The sequence below is a fragment of the Sesamum indicum genome, linkage group LG10 (genome assembly GCF_026168435.1).
Source record: "Sesamum indicum cultivar Baizhima isolate 11 linkage group LG10, ASM2616843v1, whole genome shotgun sequence".
Lineage (NCBI taxonomy): Eukaryota > Viridiplantae > Streptophyta > Magnoliopsida > Lamiales > Pedaliaceae > Sesamum > Sesamum indicum.
Genome location: NC_142666.1, coordinates 4,869,453 through 4,887,680, shown reverse-complemented (window position 1 = coordinate 4,887,680; position 18,228 = coordinate 4,869,453). Strand labels below are relative to the sequence as shown.

At 33.6% G+C, this 18,228-nt stretch overlaps 2 protein-coding genes across 2 annotated transcripts; both read right to left on the bottom strand.

The window, feature by feature from the left end:
* Window positions 1–1,354: 1,354 nt before the first annotated feature.
* LOC105172786 (nuclear transcription factor Y subunit B-4) lies at window positions 1,355–2,176 on the bottom strand. Its single transcript, XM_011094364.3, has one exon. It carries the CDS (start codon window positions 2,062–2,064, stop codon window positions 1,639–1,641), a length of 426 nt encoding a protein of 141 aa, XP_011092666.2. The 5' UTR covers window positions 2,065–2,176; the 3' UTR covers window positions 1,355–1,638.
* A 9,434-nt stretch (window positions 2,177–11,610) lies between these two features.
* Window positions 11,611–17,986, bottom strand: LOC105172367 (zinc finger (Ran-binding) family protein). Its single transcript, XM_011093758.3, has 5 exons — window positions 17,289–17,986; window positions 16,310–16,427; window positions 14,280–14,632; window positions 13,587–13,685; window positions 11,611–13,317 (listed from the first exon to the last, which is right to left on the bottom strand). The coding sequence occupies exons 1-5, from the start codon at window positions 17,906–17,908 to the stop codon at window positions 12,111–12,113; spliced, it is 2,397 nt and encodes a 798-aa protein (XP_011092060.1). The 5' UTR covers window positions 17,909–17,986; the 3' UTR covers window positions 11,611–12,110.
* Window positions 17,987–18,228: the final 242 nt, after the last annotated feature.

Sequence of the window (18,228 nt, the reverse complement as noted above, 5' to 3'; positions counted from 1 at the left end):
ATGGACCAATATCATGGGACTCAAACCAATTACAGTTTGAAATGTTAATGTGAAGAAATGAATGCAAAGTTAAAGCAGCATCTATAGTATTTACCCTTAATTTAATTGAGATGACTGTTTGGTTTGGAACCCTGATTGGTCAGTAGAAAGCACAGGTCAGTAATGTCTCTAATTAACCTTTATGCCTATACACAGGCGGACAGGGGCTTAAGGAATGATGTGTATGATTACCACTGTTCATTTGGCAACTCTGTTCAAGGAAGATATTGGAGAAGTGGTCCCAAAGATTTTGTGGAAAACCCTAGACTTTTAATTTCATGCTTAAAAAACCCTAATCTTGACACAAATTCTCAGACATTAACCAGTCTCCTTTTCATTGGGATATTGTACTGCGTCTGAAAAAGTTTGTAAAATATACACATGCTGTGTACTTGATCTAATCTTGTCGTTCTACATCCATACTGTAGCACCAGGTTCAAGGGTTTGGACAAACCCTAGTTCATCTTCTTGGGAAACTTCTACCTCCCATTTGACTAGACTGTTTGAAACATCCACAACAATATGGGCCGCAAGAGAGAGAGAGAGAGAGAGAGAGAGAGAGAGCCCTCTGATTTTAGATGTTGAACATAGTTTAATTAATCAAACACAGTCTCTTTTCCTTGCTTCTTCTCTCAGAAGGGTTTTGGTTCATAATTTTCCACCTCTTAAATAATAATCAGACTTCTTTGTAACTAGTAACAGTTCTGGAAATGATTTGTTGTGTTGTTTGGATTGATATATTTGGAGCTAAGGATTTCAAATCCATAACAATAAATCCAGTCCACTTGTTTGGATAATTCTATTTTTCAAATGATTTGAAATCCTTCGTTTCTCATTTTGATCTATTTTTAATAATATTCTGATGGATATATATCAGGTCCATCTAATATGGATTCGTTTGAAACCCTTTCTCGAAATCCCTTGTCCAGATCTAAATCCATTCATTCAAATGAAGTATAATGGTTGAGGATCAGCGAGGTCTCAAATTACATAGAATTTTGTAGCCAAGATTGAGGCTTACATGAACCTTAGTATTATGAAAAGACTCTCGATAGCAACTGGGCCGACAAGATACAACACCAGGAATAAATGTATATAGCATATACATACGACTTTTGTATACGAGTTTTGGGTTTAGAGTGAAGGAGAAAAAATATAGAGAAGATGCCACAATTTAATTAGCTATCACTATGAGAAACAAGCAAGCATTACTTGTTATTTTCTCGTCGAGATCGTGTACTAGTAATTAAATTAAAATGATAATAGAATTTCTAAGCTCGTATTAACATCTGTAGCAGTAGCAGAAGCAGAAAGGTAGTGAAAACGGGTGCTTATTAATGGTGAAAACAATTGGAAAATCGGGCCGTGATCTGAGTACTTTACACGACTTATAAACGGAAATTATATGTGCTAATTGATCCAACTTGATGTCTGTAACAGCTAAATGGCATATCTTGATCCCAGAGTTCATGTAAACAAGAGGGTTTTCAGTTACAAATACACATGAAAAGTTACCTTAAAAATTTCTTTTCAGAGTTGAGATCCTGTCTCTTACTGCAAGTTATGTTCTTGTCGTCCTTCGACTGTGCGCATAGATCATCAGGGCTTGGGTGAAGATCTTCCTCCTCTCTCAAGAATCTCGAAATCGAATGATGGGGCTGAAGCGGCGCTGCTGGTTGCTTCATCCTTCTCTTCGGTACTGCTAGAGGGCTTATAATTACTTTGGTTAGCCCTTTGTCTCTCAAACTCCCTCAGCTTTTGCAAGTACCTTAACATGGCCTCCGAGTAGTGGTCAAATCCTAGTGAACTCAGAGCCCAGCAGATGTCGTCTCCGTTCACCGTCTTCCGGTTCTCCTTGTGGCACCGGTCGGACGCTTCACCGGTCACGAAGCAAATGAACTCCGATGCACATTCTTGCATTGTTTCTTTGGCTTCTTTGGAAATCTTGGCACTCGGGGGGAGGATTTGCTTCATGATCCGTCCTACGTTTGCTATTGGGAGCAATTTATCACGCTCATCAGTCATTTTCAAGGCTAAATGATCTGATTGGATCTTCTTTTATTGACAGACAGACACGTTTCCCTTCTCTAATCGACCCTAATAATACTGATATATACACCGGTTTACTGTGATGTCGCGTATCTTAAAAATCTCATACGTTTTTAAGTATTATACACGTATCTGATCGTCAATAACGATTTAGATCCCACGATCGCACTTAATAAATCTAATATATACATATTTAGCTCTATAACTAATTGAAAAAACATTATATTAGATGGGTAGGAGGCATAACTTGGTGGCCAATATATATATTTATGTCATTTCATTGTCCCTTACACCATGAGAAATACCCTTCTCTTGTGGTACATGGGAATCTTACTTTGTTTTTAAATTTAAAGCTGTTTAAGTTGATGGGCTATGGAGCCTAAAGGGTTTGTAATTCCTTTATCATTCATTAATTTGATTTTTTTTTTTTTATTGTGAGCATAAGTTAGTGGGAAGAAATCAATTTGAACTTGTACAATAGCACAAAAAGGAACCCTAATATTGAAGATATATAGATGAATAATTAAATAGGGGGACATTAACCTAACTTTTGGAGAGTGACTCAAACCCTAAATCTTTTCAAGAACTAAGGGCTTTTTTAATTGCACATGAAACTCATCGAAACCCACAAAATACGAAAGTTTGAAAGAGAAATATAATATTAATTGTTGTATCAGAGACAATATATAGATAAAAAATTCAAGAATGAATTTGATCAGACGATCATATATATATATATAGTCTTAATCATTTTTGTTTTGTCATTGTTGATGTAGCACAATCATGATTCTCTGTGTAATGAGACCGGGCCAATCAATTGTATCCTATTAGAGCAACCTGTTTTTTTGGGAAAGCAAAGACTTTTGAGAAATGAAAACCCTACAAAGGTTAAGTTGATGATACATAATGGGTAGCTATGCCTATGCAAATGCAAATGCAAGTGGTCCCTCATATAATCTCAAAGCTTCAAACACTCCCACCAATGTATTTGTACAGTTTTAAAAATGAATGGACTGAGTTGATGCACGTTTGCTTCTTCATTTTCCCACTAATATATTACAAACCCTAGTTTCTGACTGCTTGGGTTTTTGCCACTCTATTTGGCAGCAAAGCCAGCTCTAATTTCCATTACATCACTCAATAAATAAATTAATAAAACTGCATGCCCATATATATATATATATATATATATATATAGGGATTCCCTACATTGTTTTGTTGTATTTGATGTCCAAGAATTGGTGTTATTATTAAAATATTAATGTTAAATGATTATTACATTTAACATAATTAAATTTTTAGGTAAGGTTATCCTTTAAAACGGTAAGAAATTATGTGGATAGCTAGAAAAATTAAAAAGAAGAGCCAAGTTGATGATGATTAGCAATAAATTTAGTAGGGGATAAAAATTTTAAGTCTTGTGATTTTAAAATTAAAATTAAAAATAAAATATTTTCTTGTTATATATAATTAGAAAGGAATCTTAATGTTGCAAAGCTTTGTGCGTAGTTGGCCTTCAGAATTTCTTTTCCAAAAGTTCCCTGAAAATTTCAACACCAAATTTGACAATAAAATTTCTAGCAAATCAACAATAGAAAATCAATTTCTAGGAAAATTAATAATAAAAGAATTCGATGCAAAGATGAAAAATACTAGAAAAAAAATACTATTGGTTATAATATTAATGGATATAACTACAAAATCGTGATAAATAAATATTATTAATTACAGTCAAATAAAATCGATGTAAAAAATAGTTTTTCCACTATAAAAAATTGTTTGCTATAGCTAAGATCCATAGTAAAAATATTTGTCATGATTTTGAGCCATGGCAAGTATTTTAGTCATCCTCACAAAAATCACGACAAACAACTGGTGCATGGTTGTGGTCAATGACTATTTACTACGACTATTTACTATTAACTATGACAGTTAACTATGATTAAGTATTGTATTTCTTGTAGTACGATCAGCTAAATATAAGATAAATACTTTTTTTTGCTAAATTCCTAGCTGACGTACGTCAATTAACAACGAAGTCCCTACTTTGCATGGAATTTATATTATTGATACTTATGACATTATTTATTAATGTGTAACACAATATTAGCCAAATAAAAAGTTTTGGGTTCAAATCTCATTTGTAACAAAAAAAGTCTTCATATGCAGGTTCTGCAGAAATTAAGCACTTGCAAACGCCACATAAATTGTCACAATTATTTATTGATTTTTTGCCTTTCAACTTAATATGATCGGTACGATCAAGTGCATGTAGCTAATTACATTCTACATTTTTTTTTAAAAAAAAAAACCACTTAGAGGTGGGGAGTCCCTAGTCCTTCTATATTAAATTGTTCAAAAATACTTATAGTGGAAAAGCTACTTCCTTAGAATTTCTAGAAAAGTCATAAACAAATAGTATTCCCTTACAAATATAGCACTGAAAAACGTAAATAAGGAGTATTATTCCTTTATAATAGGTATAGTAAAAACCGTAAACAAGGAGTACTACTCACTTATAGCAAAAGACACTAACAGGTGTAATGAAAAAATTGTGACGAGTCAAAAAGTTATTGTTATCCCACCACATCGTGAATTGCACAGCACCTGCAAATAAAATCTGTACAGAAGACTCCAAGCCAAAATGTATCTAATGTTCCAAAGGGATAAATAAAAAAAAATATTATTATGAGCGTGAAGATGTTGTCTGTATGGCTGGAAGCCGTTGAACCGGCGAAAGGGGTTCACAAAACCTACAAAAAAAAAAAACCTGTTGACTACAACAACAAACGGCCAAATAAATGAACACAGCATGAAGTGACAAAACCAGAAGATATCCAGACAAAAATAGAGGGAACCATTCCCCACAACATCAACCATATGAAATAAGTAACCTCAAAGGAATCTATTTAGGTAAAAGCACATAAACAACACAAAAAAGGCCCAGACAAGACAACAAGTATCAGCAAAGAACCAATCAATAATGAAGTGCCCCTAATTTCATGAAAAGCGTTTTAACTGAAATTAGAGGTATTAGTACTTCTGATTCTAAGAGCAAGGAAGGAGCAAGCGTCAAGTCTAATCAAACCTTTAAAAATACCTGTGATGTCATCAGGGGATAGAATGGTGAGATGTTGATTGAAACATGCTTGTTAGCAAAATAATAAGCCACTTGGTTACCCTCTCTAAAGATGTGTGATATCTTGAACTCAGTTTGGAATAAAAGATTTCTATTTTGTTGCAGCAGATTCTGAAGGTGCCAAGTCCCTTGGGGGTGAGAGGAAATGAGTTTGAAGGCGACATTGGCATCTGTTTCCACCTAAATTTTCCTAATGCTGCTCTCAATGCACATTTAACACCTCTATAGATAGCTTTCAATTATGCTTCTGTGTTGGAGATGAGGCCAAGATGTTCCTGAAATGCAAGGGCAGTCTGACCAAGATGATTTCTAATGATACCACCTGCCTCTACAATGCCTAGATTTCCTTTTAAGGCACCATCCGTGTTCGATTTGAATCATCCCCTATCTGGCTTAATCCACTTAATGATAGAGAATCTGGATGGTATCTTATGGGGGGGTGGGAGGAATTTTAAGAAGAGATGCAACAGGTATGTCCCCTTTCCAGTGTATAGCTCTCATAAGATTGGCTTTACCCAAAAGATAAAGATAATTGAGGGTATGTAAAATAATACGATTAGCTTTGAAAGGAGTCCCCTCAAATATGGTAGCATTCCTACAAATCCAAGTGTTCCACATGATCAGTGGGGAAAGAATATCTCTGATGTGAGGCTGATTAAAGATGTTTCTTTTCCAGATTTGAAGGATCATGAAAAAATTATTCGTAACTAGAATATTGAGTTGAAGCTCCAGACTTTAAGAGAAAGCTTGTTATGAAAGAAAATGTGAGGGATAATCTCCTCCTCCTTCAAGCAACAAGCACATCTAGAGGCCAAAGGAATGCTCTTTTGTTTAAACCTGTTATCGACCAGTATCTAGTTATGAAGGACTTTCCAAATGAAAATAGAGATGATAGGCCTAACAAATGGGGACCATAGATTTTTTAAGATGGTTAGTAAAGGTTTGTGATCTCTAGTAATCTCCCAAGTTGATTTTGTAGAAAAGGAACTGTGGGGAGATGGTTTTTAATGCATGAGATCTTAATACTGAGGATTAATGGGGATCGGCAAAATAAGCTCCAGATATGCTGAGGAACAACTTCTTTCAGTTTACCAATATTCCATGAATGGTTGGTCCAGAAGTTTTTGACCAGGGCATTTGAGGCTCTGTTAGGGTGTGTAAGGGAATGGTAATGCCTACAGGGAGCCAACCATCATACCAGAAAGAGATATTGCCATCTCCAAGGCTCCAAAAGGTGTTCTCTTGAGAGACTGATTTAATGCTATAAATTCTTTTCCAAATGTTACAGTCCTTTTGTTTAGCTTTAACAGAGGTAGGTGTGGACTTTTTGCAATATCTACTGATAGTAAAGCTAACCCATAAGGAAATTTTTTATCTTAGTTTCCACCAGAGTTTATGCGAGAACGTTGTGACAGTTTTCCTGATGTTTCTGATACCAAACCGCCCGCTTCATAAGGATAGAAAATGGATGCCCAATAGTTCAACGAATTTTCTTGTGATCAATAGTGGATCCCTAAAGGAATTTGGCAAAAAGTTGTCCAATTTTTTGTTGAGTGCCAGCTGGAGGACTCAATATTTGAAGAAGGTAGATAGGCATAAAAGATAGAATACTTTTAATAAGTTGAAGCCTACCTCCTTGTGAAAGATGTTTATGCTCTCATCCACTGATCCTATTTCTAATTTTATTAATAAGGGGTTTAAATAGAATTTTCTTCTTATGTCCCTTATGTAGGGGAGCTCCAAGATAGGTGACAGGAAGACTTTTGATGTTGAAACCTATAATGGATTTCATTTTGTGGGCAATGAGATTGGCCTTCTTACCAGGGATAAAGAAGCTCTTGGAGTGATTAATTTTTTGGCCTGATTGATCCTCATAGAGATCCAGGAATTGCATCAGTTTGCTCAGAGATTGTTCCTTACATTTGGTGAAAATAATGATGTCATCCATATAGGTCAGGTAAGTCACTCTAGTTTTACAACCCGTTTGATAGAACATATCAAGGTTCTGTGAGAAAAAGTGGTTAAGTCCTCTGAATAGAGTCTCTGCAGCAAGGATGAATAATGCAGGAGATATTAGGCCACTTTGTTTGAGGCCTTGTGATGATTTAAAGAAGCCAGATGGCTCTCGATTAACCATAATGGTAAATCAGCAGTGTTCAATAGCATGCTTGATGAGAGCAATAAATCTGAAGGGGAAATCCATCTTTTCAAGAATCACGTAAAGAAATTTCCAGTCGACCCTGTTATAAACCTTAGACATATCCAAATTTTAGATAAAATTCTCTTTCCTACGTCTCATGTCAAAAATAATGTATCATGTCTTGTACAAGAAGCAATGAATCTGCTAAGCACAAAACCATTCTAGGATGGAGAAATGAGGTCAGGTAGTGCTGGGAGATTTTAGTATAACTCGTTCTACATATTAATGATGAACTATTGTACTGCTTTTCTTTTCATTCTTCAATTGGGATGTGGAAATAGAAAATTTCTATATATATATATATATATATATATATATTAAATACTAAAAAATATAATTATGGGGCATATCATTTGGCATCTCGTTTTAATAAGGGAAAAATGAGATAAATTAAGCTTTGGCATCTCCCAAAATGGAATGAAGCTATCGTTTTAATATATTTAATTAGAAACAATATATATAAGTAGTTGCTTGAGTCACCAAAAATTAATAATAACTAATATATATATGACATACTCAAATGTGTGTGCATATAATTGATTTTAAATTTTATCTAAAAAAATATTTTGAAATTTTAAAAATTAACTAGTATTTTAAGTGGATAAACGAATATATGAGAAAGTTGAAAAATGATGCAGGAGTTGAGAAGACAGTGAAAAATTAGTTAAGATTCATAAAATAATTTTAAAATAAAAATGACATACCAAAAGAATTGAAAACACCAAAAAAATGATATTCACATATTTGATATTTTAAGTTTTTTATATTTATTTGCTATGTCATCTAATTATATGATTCGGTCCACATATTATCATTTGATTAATTAATAATATATATGTATATATATATATATATTTTTGGCAATCATGCAAGTTAATCAACAATTTTATTACTTAAATATATACTTTTTAATATTTTTAAAAAAATAAATATGAAATATAGTAATCAAAATAAAATTTATTATTTTTTATAAAAAAATAATTATTATTGACAAACAATAAGTGGAATAATAAGCAAAAAAGAGTATCTTTTAAATAGGGATTAAACGATCTTTAATCACTTAACTTTATTTTAGAAGTGACTTTTACCAAACACTATCTAATTTAACTTATATCTGCTATTCATTTTTTGTTTTTTTTACGAACAATACTAACGTTTTTTTTCTGCTGCAACTCTCAACTTTCTCTACAAAAATCACTTCTTTAAAAATAAATTTTTTTGCAAAATCACCCTATATAAAAAGTGTAGATAGTAGTGATAATAATAGATTATTCCATACATTTTCTTTAAATAGAATTATTTCCTATGTAAGATAGAAATAACTTAAGAATCAGAATAGATTTTAAACAAAGTTTTGATTAAAATTAATTAATATTTATCATGCTTTTAATTTTGACCAAAATATTTACAACCATTTTATTAGTATCTACTATATATGAAAAAGTGATTAATTAGTTTTAGCCATGAATCTTTATTGCCAAAATTATATTTTTTATCCTGTAATTATTGGTTATCAGTAGTTTTGGTCCTAAAACTTATTTTATTTATGTATTTAGTTTTTTTTCTGACGAATCTAATTCTCAGCATCTCATATTTGATTCTTTTCGGCAAATTCAGTCTTATATTCATAATTTTGGTGCTCTTTGCACTAGAACATATTTTATTTTTTGTCCTGTAACTATAAGTTAGAATCATAATTGTCAAAATGTACAAAAAACTAATCAAATTTGAGTTATTCAGGACTAATAAATTTGTCAAAAAATGACTAAATATATAGATTGAGTAAGTTACAAGACTAAAAATACTAACGACATATAGTTCCAGGATCAAAATTAAAATTATTTTTGACTATGGTAATTAGCAATAACAAAAATCATATTTTTCTCGGATGTGATGTCATGAGGGAAAAATGCTATTTTAGTCCTATAATTTAGGAGAGTGGCATTTTCTATCCTCGAAGATTTCAAGCAATTTAATTTTGTAACTTTAATTCTTTAAACTATACCAAATAATATATTATTAAAAGGAAAATTCTATAATAATTTATCATATTTAGTTAAAATAAACATACACTAAGTAAAAAAAAATTAATTGAAAAGTAAAATTTGCTTCAATTATGCAAAATATACTAAGTCATAGCTTTTGTGTACTTATCATGAAAATATTTTAACTTCAATTAACAAATTAAAACATATGTGTTTATGGTAATTAATATACTTTAATTAGTAACTAAAACACTAATTTTTTTTTATCAAAATCTATTTCTACAATTCAATGTTGCCTTTTGCAGAGGCTTTAGCTTAATATTAAGTAATTATTTTTTCTAAGAAAATTAGTGTATATGACTCTCAAAAGACATTAGATAAATTTAGGAAAAAATCCAGAGACCCCTATGATAATAGGAATGTGTAAAAAAACTCCTATAAAAATTAAAGTATTAAATATCCCCCTGTGATATAATATAAAGTTCAAAAAACCCCCTCCGTACAGAAATTGACCTACATGCACTTTTTACTGCGGATTTGCTATAAAAATACCTTTTTTTTATATTTTTTCCATTCTCTCATATTTAATATATAATATTATATATTTATTAATAATAAAATATTATTTTATATTAGTAATTATTTAATTATTTATATAATACAATATAACTTTAATTAAATTAATTAAAAATTATATATTTGGAAAAAAAAAAAACAGCGGCGGCAACGTCTTCTGCGCGCCCTCCTCACCCGGCCGTCGCCCAACAGGCAACAATCTCTAGCGAGGGCGACGCGGTCGCCCATCCAACGTATGATTGATCAATTGTGGTTTATTAGTTTCTAGTAGGTACCAAATTAATCGTTGTTATATATAAATAACTTACTAAATGACCTAACTAATAGTTATTTTTATAATTATACCTATTACAATCTTATTAGTAACTATATTAATAAAACTATAATATGTAATATAAAAAATTCAAATGACTTTTTGAACGATTCACACCTTTTATAATAGAATAGATAATGTTTTATGTATAGTTGCATGCCCTTTTTTTTTCTTTTCTTTTTGCAGAAAACGGGTATATGTAGTGATGGTTTAAGAGTATTTTTTTACATATTTGTATATTTTTATAAAGAATAATTTTTATCGTATATTATTGAAAAGATTAAATCATAGACGAATAATAAATCGTATAACAAATAATAGTCATACCTCAAATATTCAAATTACTGTTTAGTCTATCTTACTGCAAAAAGTATTTACTTTATAGGAAAAATGATTTAACTCATTCTCATTTACCATTTAATTTTCTTTTTTGTTTTTCAACTTATTTTAATTGACATGAAATTATCTAACTAATTCTCATTTATATCTATGCTAAGAAATTCTCAAGGCATCAAATCCTTTGAATGTTCTTGAATTGTTTTAGCCATTTTGTTCTTTATCATAAGAGTATTTTTTATCTTGTAAGTATGATTATTATTAATATAATATAAAAAATAAATTAATATGATTAGATAAGTATAATATGAAAAATAATTAATAGGAACAAACATAGATAATGTGAAAAGTAATTAATGAGAATAAATAAATGTAATGTAAAAGCAATTAATAGAAATTTAATTAGTATATTTTTTTACGTTTTTATATCTAGTAAAATAATTTTATAGGATTATTTAGTTGAATCGAAAAAAAAAAAAAAGAAATAAACTTTTAAGTTCGTTCATACATTTCTAGATATATAGATACATAAAAGTATAGATAATTAAATTATGAACAATGAGTTCAGACAGCCCACACCAAACTATTCTACCCTGTTCATATGGTATCATTTTATATCAACTAAAAAATACGGTACCAACCATGCAAAGAGCTCTATAGTATGGTATCAAAATAAAATTAATTGCTTCATATTTAACGGCCACGGGCATTGTAAGTAACCATTCGATTAAAAAACGAACGACAATGTGTAATATGCAAATAACCCCATTTATATAGTACCAGACTTGATCACTAGGAAAAACATGGTATTAAGATTGCAAAGTGACCGTATTGTGGTACTAAAGTGCAATTTTCTCATGGAAGAAAAGTTGAGATTGCTGGAAGAAGGGAATGGGATGGCAAAAATTGTTAAAATATTAATATTAAATGATTCTCCTGTGTAATAGTTCAAGTTTTTTTGCTGAGATAGTCGTTTAATATGTATAAATTACATACAAGAAATTACCTTTAACCATAAACAACATCCAAATTAAAGAATGTGAACTTGACAATTTACTGGTTGTCTTTGTCCGTAAGAAAACAGGAACTTATATCTGATTGTTTCTGCATCCAAGGATTAGTTCATAAATCGTTTACATCAGAAAACAGGAACATCCTCGGTCAGTCACTTGAATCCTGCAGGCGACAAGTTATGCAGTTCCTCTGCAATCAGTCCTCCCCCAGGGGAAGTGAATAACTCTGAAGAACAAGGAGCATATTTGGATTAGCACTTAGCAGACATCCAAAGTAACAGAGTTGCAGAACATATTTAAGTAGCCAACCAGTAGTCTGCAATGCCAGATTTAGATGCCAGTAGAAAAATACATCAGTATCATCGTCATACAAAGACATTTAAAGGCCGGCTGCTTTCATAAACATGATTTGCGACATGTTAGACTTCGTTCGACTCACATGAAGCAGAACTGCTGCGACTCATCGCACGTTTATCCTTGGTCTCCGGTATCTTTCGTCATCCAAATAACTGTCAGATTGATTACCAAAATTGTTTGATCTTCTTCCCTGCTTGTCGGATGACCCACCTCGTCTATAATCTGGAAATTCTGACATGTTACGGTCTCTAGAAGTCTTTGCTTGCCGGCTATAGGAATTCTCTTGAAAATCTCTATTAGTTCGCTTTGGTCCTGAAGATCTACTAAAACCTTTGTTCGCAGAGCTTTTCTTGCCAGCTATCTTGCCGCTAATGCCCCTGGATGCTTTTCCGGGACGATTTAGGCCTGCTCTATCTCTTCGTCTATCACTATGAAAACTTAGATCATCATCAGAATCTGCTTCAGAAAGAGACTCATCCTTAAAGCTGGACCTCCGTTTACTGCGGTCCATTCCATTAGAGCCCCTTCTATTTCCTTTCTTCTTGGATCTGAAAGATTCGTCGTCAGAGCCAGAGCTGGACCCAAGATCATCATCATCTGAACCAAAAGTCATGGCATCTCTATCTCTGGTTTGCTGTTTTTGGTTAGCAACATGACTCGATTTCCATTTCGGATGAATTGGAAGGTCATCATCAGTATCAAAGTCTAGTTCAACATCTTCAGCAAATGCTTTGCGATTCTTTTGTTTCTGGCCACGTGTTGGTAATTTAGTTTTGCCACGAGCATGCCAATTACCTTCAGTGCTTTCTGTATCTTCAGATTCTGAGTCCACTTCAAGCTCTGAGAAATCTATTTGAGAAGTTTCAGGCACTTCATTTTGGCTAACCATTTCATAACTATGAACATCATCATCTTCTTCTTCATCAAAATCATTGAATCCTACACCGTTTCTCATGGGACCAGAATCAGAATACTCCCGTTCGAACTTCGGAGATCTGCTGCTCCTTTCAAAACCATCTTCGTGTCCTCTAGAATTTTCATGAAAAGCATGCTTGTTGAGTGGAAAATCTTTATCTAGTTTCTGAGAATCTGCATACTCAAAGGCAGCAACATCTGCTCCATCAGATTCATTGTCATCAAAATCAAAATTCCATGCATTAGAAACATCTTTCCTATCAGAGATCTTTTCTATCCTGATCTTGGGACCACGTTGCTTCTCTGGAAATTGACTCTCAGTATATGTATCAGGTGGACGCTTATGTTCACAGTGGAAACATACTGTGTTTCTCCTGTAGTTTAAGAAATTGCACCTATACAAGCATCAAATAAATTAATACATCAAACCCCAGCAAAATAAAGCTTTGACAGTAAAAGCAACATTTTACTTTAAAGGAAAGAAATGAGACACTGCTCCAGTTCAGAAGCAATTGGTTTTACTGCTCCCCTGTAGCGTAGTCGAAAAAAGCATTGAGGCCAACACTATCAAGGCCTTAAATTTTCTAGAAGGTTCTAATCAGAGCAATATGCAGTTGGAAGACAGAAAAGGCACACATGCACAAACACAAAGATAGTAACATACTGGGGGCATTCCCATTCTCCTGGAAGCAACTGGCGCTTTGGACGCTTAGCGTCACACTGCAGGCACACAGTATTTTTTGCAAAGTTCATGAAGTCACACCTGAGAAAATAATACATATTAGCAAGAGCAAAGAGCAGAGTTGTTTTCAAAATAAGTTAACAAAAGTGCAGAAGAACCAGCAAATAAAGAGTTTCCATTTCGCTCTAAATGGTGATCCTAGCTGTTATTACTTATACATAGCTAATTCCAGCAACGGACAGGCTGCAGAAAAAGCATGGCCGGTGCTGGAAATAAGCTCTTCTAAATTACACCATAGTTCTCTGGCAACCTTCTGTGCTGAAGAAATCTATGATTAATTTATCTAACATTATTAAAATAGTTAAAGAACTCAAGTTGTATGTAATATGAACGAATTAACTTTAAGCCGGATCAGATAGTACAATGTTTCATACAGATTATATTACAAGATTCTTTAGTTTTGTTTGCTTATGTATTACATGTACGGGCAGCACCTGAGCTCCTTACTTGAAGGCTGATATTTCAAGGTATATAGTAGATAATTATGATGGAATATGCAGCACTCATGTGAAAGAGATATATAAATGTAACAATAGATACAAAGTAAGGCTGTGCAAAAATTTGGATAAATAATACAATTCACAAGTAAATAGAACAAACAGTTGACAAACATACTTGGGACAGAGCCAATCGCCCTTTTTCATTTCGATGTCATCCCGTCCAACTCTTTTCTTGGGAGGGGGAGGTGGTTGCTTTACCTTCGGTGGAGGCCTTTTGATAACAGGAGGGGGAAGATTCGGATCTATTGGAACTGCACTTAGCTTGACTACCTCATGAAGCAATTTCCGAACAACAGTTTTCACAGTTTTCAATTTTAAAAGGGATTTGTTTACAACTGATCCATCAATCGGATCAAAACCATAAGCAAGTAGAATACGCATGACATCAATTGTCCGTGCTTCATCCTCTTTATTTGTGAGCAGATATGCTTTTTCACAAGAGCCCCTCAAGCTGCAGGAACTACAAACCTGATACATGAAAATACTGTTGGGGAATTTTGTAACTGAAATATTAAAATGGCAAAATTCAATGTGGTTTTGAAAAACTGTTTCATTTTCCTACTACTAATACACTGCTGGGTTTTGTGGAACATTACTTCTAAAGATATGATAAAAACAACGGAGGAATATCAATAACAACTTTCAAGACCTCCATGATTTTTCCGGGAACAGATGTTACTGCAAGAAGAGATCATGGTGTGTGTTTGAATCAATTTTTATGGCATTAATATGGGGTTTCTATAGACTTTGAGATACCCCTTTCTAATCAACACGTGGTTTCTTCAAATAACTAACTCTTATTTCACACATTGATCAGTAAAAATATTTGAAAACTACTGCAACTTTTTTAAAAGTTTCAAATATAAAAATATTCACATTTCTTCCTAAAAGGTAGGGAAATACATCCATTATGAAGTTACAATCCTTAACAAATTCAAAAACACATGTGACTTAAACACCCATTCACACAAAGACATGATTATTAGATTAGGGCCACTCCCATGGAGTCTGTATTTAATTCATATTTTTCTAATACTATAATCAACATTCAACAGCAGGCAGATGTGCAGACATACTTCGAACAGGTCAACAATAGGCACCAGAATCCACATTCAGTGTTTTGTAATTCTTGAGGTTTTAGAACATTTGACCTTGTTATGAAACTCACATGGTTATATGGATGGTTATCAACAGCTAATACAGCTGTAGACTGGGTAAAAATGCTATATAAATTGAACTTATTTTCCTCATCTTATTGTTAAGTCCATGTGCACGTGTCCCAACCAAATGGTTATGCCATCGCAATATGCATATCTGTTAACAGAAGTCCCAACCAGAAGTCCACATCCATAATTATATATCCATCTTCTCGGTTTTCCTTCCAATATCTCCATACAAAGATACTATCCTGATCTATAATTGGGAATGTTTACCCACACGATCAAATAAAATGGAATCTTTAAGGAACAACCACAGACAACATAATTGAGAAAACATAATCAACTGAGTAATCTGGCCTCCTCTCATTTTGAGATAATATATTTCAGGGACTTGTTGCTGGAGAAGAGGTCGTATCTATGTGGATCATGTCAATGAATAAAAAAAGTTTATATCAGACCTTAATTACAGAGTGAGAGGAAGTCCTAAGAACTCACGCTTTAGATTGTTATCTTGTCTAAATTATAACCACACATGGGGTTCTCACCACCAAATTGACTGTTTTTTTCAGATCAGAGCCAAGCATAGTGGTAATGCAAATAAGGAAACAATTTCAAGTCTAAATTGAAGAGGTCCTAAGACAAACACGAAGTATTCAGTAAAAGGAAAGTCCCCTCTGACTGCATCTCATCCTTTTTCCTACTACTGCTACAACGTGGAAACTAATACCTACATTCTTTCTACCAGTTATTGAACAAATAGAACACAGAGCAACACAAGACTACTTTCCTGAAAGGAACTACTCTAACTAACAGAATTTATCTGAATTTTACTTCAGAATCCTTTACTATTGTTCTGCAAAAATTATGTCCTTTCTGTTAATCTTACAATCGTGAAGTCTATTTACAAATAATATATAATAAAGGTATGTCTTTTACCCAATAATAGAAAAATATCATACAAATAATCATGGTACTTTAAGCTTACATCTCCTTCGTCCAGATGGACATGTTTCCTCAACAATTTGCTGGAAAAGACCACCTTCTTGTCCGCACTAGGGCATCCATAACCAACCAATATTTGAAGATCCTGTCTCGACAATGACCTGTAATAAATTTACCCTAAGAAAGTCCCTAAAAGAACTAAAGTGGGCATTTATGAAAATGAAAGCAACAAATGCACCAAAAAGCAAAGGAAGCATTAAAATAAATCCATCCCAACCTCCATCCGCACCAAGCAAGCAAAAACAGATGAAAAAAGTGCAAACCGACTAGGAAATTTACGTGTATACATTAATTACTTAGTGTTCATTTCAGGTGGATGTACTGCATTATAATTGAGAAAATGCTATAGCAGATGACCTATATTGATACAGATTGTATGGCACAAGGACAAAAATTTGAATGTTCTTCTCCACTCTGTCCTACACTAGGTGAGCAAGCATTAAAATCATATGTTGTGTCTCCCATCCCCAGAAATGGAAACACAAACCAGATAATGGCAGTAAGCATATTGATTATTTAATTACTCCGGGGGAAGGGGGGGGATCTCTCATACTCAAAAGAAGAGAATTAAGATTAGGAAAAATTTAGTAGCTAAACAAGTTTACACTCCCATTTAAAGTAAAAAGCTTTCAAAGAGTATAAAGAATTTAATTGAGATAAATCCAAGCATCTGCATTCGAGGATGCTCTCTTCAACAGTTGTTATACTAGATTTACATTCAAAGTTGTCAAAGACCAGAAACTAGGAAAATAGAAAAAAAAATATATATAAACAGCACATAAGCTTCAACAATACCATCATTAAAGGTTTTGCATTTTGTATGTATCATAGGGCATTTGATCAAATGCCATGTTCTCACCCTAATCAATATTCATCTGTGCCAAATGACTCAATTTCAAAGAATGATATAGACACAAATATATGCGAAAAGCATCATAACATACTACATATTCAAAGAAAACCTCAAGATATCAAAACGATCACGACCAAAATTGATTACAGCAGCCTGCACAGTCTTGAAATCCCGCGTAAAATCGAGCCCTTTATGATCCTCAGTGGCAGCCCCGGATAAATCAAAACCAAGGCCTTCCATCATACCATCTTCGTCCTTCCTCCTGTGGTCAAAGTAATTCTGCTGCACCAGCCTCTCCATCAACTCTATCCATTCCGGCCACGGGTGCACCAACTCCACCTCCTTCTTCACATCATTATTCACCAAAAATGCTTCACTTTTCACTAACTCTGACTTTAAATCCTCCATCGAGTCGCGCTCCGGCGGCGTTTGCGCCGGTCCTGAACTGGGACCATTCTGTTGTTTCTTGGATTCCCGCCAGGCGCGGATTCGCTGGAGGGTTTGGTCTTTTTCTTCGCGTTTCTTGTCAATTTCATCGATTTGTTCGAAAATAAAGCTCATGCGAGCGGATAGAGAAGTGGGTTTGGGGATGGAAGGAGATTGGTCACTGGATTCGGCTGCAGGGGAGAGCGAGGAGAAGCCTGCTGTATTTGGAACTTTTGCAAGGCAATAAAGGGAGAGGGGCCGGGAACAGTTGAAGCGCCTCAGAAGTAAATGAGAAAGTGCCATTCTTCTTTGGGGAGGAACGACAGAAACTAAAAGCCCGCCATGCCAACATAGGGAAGGAAAGGTGCGCGAGTCTGCTATAGAGCTTAAACCCTTAAGCACGGATTGCACCCCAAAACTTTGTTACTTTAGCAGTTTTGCCCCTCAAAAAGAGAAAAAACACACTTTGCACCCTAAATTTCAAAATCATTTGCAAAGTGCACCCAAAACTTTATATTTTTTTCAGTTTAGGCCCTTGGAAACAAAAACTCATACTTTGCACCCTAACCTTTAAAAGCTTTAGCAAATTACACCCTCGATTCAACTCCGGCCAAATTATACAA